Below are 5,887 nucleotides of genomic sequence, written 5' to 3'. Positions count from 1 at the left end.
TGGGCCTAGACCCTTCTTCAGAAAATGATTTTCTGAAGAAGGGTGTAGGCCCAAAACGTCAGCCTTCCTGCTCCTCTGATGCTGCTTGGCCTGCTGTGTTCATCCAGCACTACACCTTGTTATCTAAAAATCAATTGATTCATTTTGTGAGAATTTCAAGGATTGACGACTGAGGAGAAATTCCTTTTATTTTCATCCAAGTGGGAGTTTTGTTTTTTTTTGTAAGCTGTGTCACCATGATCTCCGGATTCCTACTGTGTCAGAAACCTTTCAGCAACTACCCTGTCAGCCCCCGCCCCCGCAATCTAAAATTTCAATAAGATCTCTTATCATTCTTTTTAAACTCCAATGAATATAAGCCCATCTTACTGAACCTTTCCTCCTCAGAAAACCTTCTGTTCTTCCATGTTCATAATCTATTGACATTTTTTTTTTGCCCACCCACTTAACCGTTGCCAGTTTCTAAAGTTTTTTTTTGTCAATTTGGGGCTATTTTCCCTAAAATGTTGGAGGCTGAGGAGTGATCATAGAAGTTTATAAAATCCTTAGGGGCGTGGGTAGGGTGAGCAGCTAAGGCCTTTACCCCAGGGTAGGGGAGTCCAAAACTTAAGAGGGCATAGGTTTAAGGTGGGAGGGGAAAGATTTAAAAGGGACCTAAGGGGCAGCTTTTTCAGAGGGTGTATGGAACAAGCTACCAGAAGAAGTGGTGGAGGCTGGTACAATTATAATATTACACAATGCATCTAGATGGGTATATGAAAATGAAGGGTTTAGAAGGATACAGGCCAAATGCTGGCAAATGGGACTAGATTTATAGGATATCTGGTCAGCACGGACAAGTTAGATTGAAGGGTCTGTTTCTATACTGTATGTCCAGACACAGTCATAGGGATTAGCACTAAGCTATGCAGCTATTGGATCTTCCTCTATAAACCATCCTAAAATCCTTAACTGCAGATGGTGCACCTGCTTCTGCCTTCATGGAATGTACCTTTTGAGAGTTATGAAATCTCTCCTTAGAAGTCTGCCACAGCTTTGCTACTGACTAGCTTTTACTTTATTTTCCCACTACATTAACGAAATCTGTCTTTTAAATTCTAATAAAAGCAATTACAAAGGTAACACTAACTTTGAGCCCCAATTTCTTATTCAAACTGGACGTGAAATTGTCATGTTCTGTTCATTTTTATCTAGAGGATCCTTTGCTGTGGGCTCACTGGTAGTGTGTAATGAGACAGAATTAATTAAAGCTAAAGTAACCTGTTTCTTGATTGTTTCTAAAATGTATTGTTCTGGTCATACAATCAATGAATACAACTCATCCTTAAAGCTACATTTGATTCAATTCATTCAAACTATATGAAAATTAAAATCTCAATTATTACTGGTAGCCATTCCTGTCAATGACTTTCTTTGGATGTTCTGAACCAAGATCATTTCTCATTACTGAACTGATCTCATCCTTCGTTCTTTTTTCATTTCCTGTCCTGATTTAATCAGATCCCAGCCATGGTCACTTTGTAACTTTGTCCCTGAATTGGCTATCGTATCGTACTTTGTATTTGAGCAACCAAATCATCATCTGTCTGCTCATAAAGAACCTATAATTCTGTCCCTTCACCATTTTTCTTTATTCTGACCTTATTTGCTGGTGCTCTTATGTTTATGTTCTGCCACTTCCTGCAAAAATTGATACTGTTAGCCTGTGTTATTGTCTTGTCTTATCTCTCTGAAATTTCTGAATCTTCTCTTGTACAAACCATTTGCATCTCCTCTGTAAATATTGTGGTTTTAAACTACAACCCTAGGTATCTAATTTGCCAAGATTACAATTCTTCCATGCCAACTTTTAAACCACACATCCATCTATCATTTCATTTTTACTGTCAGTTTACATGTGGCTTGAGTAATAATCCGGAAATTACTTCCTTTTGTGGTTCTAATTTTTAACTTGATCCTGAAGCACTTGGCTGAATCTCTTCTAGTTCTAACGATGTCAGTGGTAACTGCATGGACTAATTGAATCCTTTCCCTTTCTGCCAATAGTACCAGGCAAGGAATGCAGCTTTCTGGAATATCTCATCTCTCTCAAATGTAGAGAATAGTGTACTCCCCTCTCCAAAACAAACACCATTACTGTCACTACTGCCCTCCCCAAACATCTTGTATGGCCACTGCATCATGATGCTATGGTCAGCTTGCTCAACCTTCTTGCAATCTTTTGCTGTTCTTCATTAGCATCAAACCCACTGGATGATTGCAAGGGCTGAATCTCCTCCTTCAATCCTTCTAGAAGCCTATATCTACTGCTTCAGTTTAGAAAGGACAAAAGGTTTTGTATGCACTTGGATAGCCTGATAACTTTAATCTAAAAACATCAATGTTGATTCAGCTTTCCCGTAAGGCGGGACCAATGATTGTTTGCTTAGCCTTGTGAATACTGTCACGGTCACCTCTTCTGATGTCAAACTACAGTTTTGAGTTCAGTTTTGCAAGTTATCCTGAGACTTAAATATGCAATATTTAGGTTCCAAATCCATTGCCATATTTATAAGGTTGGCACATATTACTGCTAATCTAAGATAACAAGGTGTAGAGCTAGATGAACACAGCAGGCCAAGCAGCATCGGGGGAGCAGAAAAGCTGACGTTTCGGGCCTAGACTCAGATTCTCCAGCATCTGCAGTTCCTACTATCTCTTACTGCTAATCTATACTGCTTTAATCTATAATTATACAGTAACTTCATTAAAAAGTATTGTTGAATGAGACTTCTGGGAGACCTTGGCTGTATATTTAGACATTGTCTTGTTGATTGGATTTTGTTTGTCGTAACAAATGGACTCAAGTTCCAGAACAATCTATTTCTAAACCTCCGAGTGTTTAAAGGTTTCACTTTGTTCCATTTGCTACAATTATTAATATCATCTTACTATGCAAGGTCTGTTACAAGGAACTGAACGTATTCCAAAAAAAAATTGGAAGAGCACTGGACTTCATGTTGAAGAGTCAAACCCTAAGTCTTTTTAAGCACCCTATTCTTAATTTCTCAGTCTAATGTATGCAGGCCTTCATTTGAAACAAGCATCTCTGTAAGACAGCAGCTTGACAGTTTTGTTACAGATTGTTAACTGGTTTTATGCATTGGGTATTACAAGTTTAGTGAATTAATAAGGTATTGACTAATTTTGATAGTAACTCTTATTCTACTGTAGTTACCTTTTTAATAGCACAAATTATGGGTTTCTTAAGTATCTGTTTTCTTTAATACTTTAAAGATGCAATGTATCCGCTGTTCAATGCCGAATCTTCCAATTTCTAGTCCTGTTCCATCACTAAGGTCATATTTTTATTCAATGAGATGTTAAACAAAGTCTGATCACTTGAAACAGTTTCTCTTACTCATAATTTAGAATTTCTCTCTTTGAATTAAAATAGTTCTTTCTTTTGTCTTTTTTTTAAAAAAACAATTTAACCCATTCAAATTTCTGATTTTTGGTTTTGAGCAAACAATGATTTCAGATTGACAAACTATAAATGAAGTGCTGGAAGTTCTGGTACCCTGGGAAACTACAGAAACTGCTTATTCCTGTCAAGCAGTTCTTTAAATATTGCTGTTTGCAAAATGATTGCAGGTTTTGCTCACTGCACTGAAATGTACAAAAAGGATATGTTTTCATTTGTGGGAAGCGTGCAGTGCAAGTCCTGCTTCCCTGCCCCTCTTCCCTTTCAAAACCTTGGATGATATTTCTCCAGTATTGTTTTGCCTTCCCTGTTTGTATTTGCCATTTTTGATCTGTTTGCTTCAGCCGTGTCACCCCTATGAATATCTAATTCTTTAAGCAGCAAGAAAACTAGCTAATCTCTAATCGGCATACCTTGTGGTAAAGCTAGGAATATTACCTACAACATGGATCTCAATTTAAGCAGAACCTAAATCACTGATCTTGTATCATCTTATTTGTCATCTTTTAGCATTTCTATGGGGAGGCAATGGCCTAGTGGTATCATCACTGGCCTCCAGAGACCCAGATGATGTTCTGGGGACCCAGGTTCAAATCCCATCATGACATGTGGTGGAATTTGAATTCAATAAATATCTGGAATTAAGAATCTAATGACCATGAATCCATTGTTGATTGTTGGGAAAAACCCATCTGGTTCCCTAATGTCCTTTGGGGAAGGAAACTGACATTCTTACCTGGTCTGGCCTACATGTGATTCCAGACCCACAGCACTGTGACCCTTAACTGTTAAGGATGGGCAATAAATGCTGCCTGGCCAGCGACGCCCTCATCCTGTGAATGAATAAAGAATAAATCATCTCATTTGCCTTTTTTTTAATGCTCTCCTACACCACCATTACAATTTATTTCTTTTTGATTATGGTGCTACATTGTATTTGTGTTCAGTTTTGTATGCAAGTTTGTTTATTTTTGAATCTTCAGGTATTTTTGAACACAGGCGCCTGGAGTTTGCAGATCAAATTAACAGAATGGAAGTTAGACCTAGACGTCAGTCACTGAAGGAAAAAGAACAGCGAGAGGTGCAGAAGGAAGAGCAACAAAACGAGGAACAGGAGGGTAAGGTGGCTCACCATGAGGAGGTGGAGGATTTGGGTAACCAGAATAATGATGTAGAAATGGAGGCAGCAGAAGAGGAAGTGGAAGTAGTTGCAGTTAAAAGTGTAGAGAAACAGCAGGAGAAGCAACAGGAAGTGGAGGCTGAGGAAGAAGAGGAGATAGAGGAGGGGGAAAACAACAGCCAGTCAGAGAGTATGCCTGTTGATGATAAGGAAGTAAGCCAAAATGTGGAGAACGATCAGGATATGGTGGAGGAAGTAGATGAGTGTAGGGAGGAGAGAGTAGAAGAAGTTTGTAAGGAACCTGAGCCGGAGCCGGAGCCAGAGCCTGAGTTGGAGCCAGAATCTGAACCCAAGCCAGTACCTGAGTTCAAGAACAAACTGGAATCCGAGCCCAAGCCTGAGCCAGAGCTTGAATGTTCGGTTGGGAATGAACCAGAGCAAGCAAGTCCTGTAAGTACTCAGCCAGTGGATTTACAAGTAGAGCCAGTTAGGGTGTCACCAAGGAAAAGCACAAGTAGGAGCAAGAGCAGTAGCAGGAGTAAAAGCAGAGGTCGTGAGAAGACCAAGAGTAAAAGTAGGAGTCGAAGCAGCAGTAGCACTAGCTCTAGTAGTAGTTCAAGTACCAGTAGCAGTGGCAGTAGCTCAAGCAGTGGTAGCAGCAGTAGAAGCAGTTCCAGCACGAGCAGTAGCAGTGGCAGTAGTAGCAGAGATAGCAGCAGTAGCACTAGCAGCAGTAGTGAGAGTCGAAGTAGAAGCCGTAGTCGGGGTCACAGCAGGGACAGAAAGCGTAGGAGGAGTTCAGATCGGAAACGTAGAGTTACTTCAAATGCGGACAAGGATCGTAAGTCATCAAAACCCAGTAGCAAAGATTTAAAAGGATCCAGGGAAAAAGGGTCACGGATAGATAGGAAGAGATCTATAACAGAAAGTCATTCAGGCAAAAGATCTTCACGGACTGAAAGAGATCATAAATTGGACAGGAAAGACAAAAAACACTAATTCACAGAAGACTGAAAAATGACTTTAGGAAGGCTATATACAATGTACCTGATAAATGGAAGGATGTTTTCTTTCAGCTGGAGGATAAAGCCGCCTTAAGTCTTGCTTGCTGTATAGTACTTTTATTTGAAAACCATGAGACTTAAATTTGCCATTAGTCCCTGTACTTTTACAATGTTTTGTATGCACATGTTTCTCTAATTATAATTAAAGTGTATTTCTCAAGATGGCATTGTATGGAAAATATTGTACTAAGCTTACTAGAAGGGCTAGCCTTCCTCCCTTTTCAGTGTTTTTAAATCTGT

General features: G+C 39.4%; 1 protein-coding gene across 1 annotated transcript in view; it reads left to right on the top strand.

The window, feature by feature from the left end:
* The window catches only part of pnn (pinin, desmosome associated protein), a 29,040-nt gene extending 23,233 nt beyond the window's left edge, over window positions 1-5,807 (top strand). The window contains exon 9 of the mRNA XM_020529884.2: window positions 4,447-5,807. Within this exon, the coding sequence (XP_020385473.1) occupies window positions 4,447-5,582 (1,136 nt within the window). The 3' untranslated portion in view covers window positions 5,583-5,807. The remainder of the gene's footprint in view (window positions 1-4,446) is intronic.
* The last annotated feature ends 80 nt before the right edge of the window (window positions 5,808-5,887 follow it).

Source organism: Rhincodon typus, chromosome 8 (genome assembly GCF_021869965.1).
Source record: "Rhincodon typus isolate 14 chromosome 8, sRhiTyp1.1, whole genome shotgun sequence".
NCBI classification, from domain to species: Eukaryota; Metazoa; Chordata; class Chondrichthyes; order Orectolobiformes; family Rhincodontidae; genus Rhincodon; species Rhincodon typus.
This window is presented reverse-complemented; position numbering and strand designations above follow the sequence as displayed.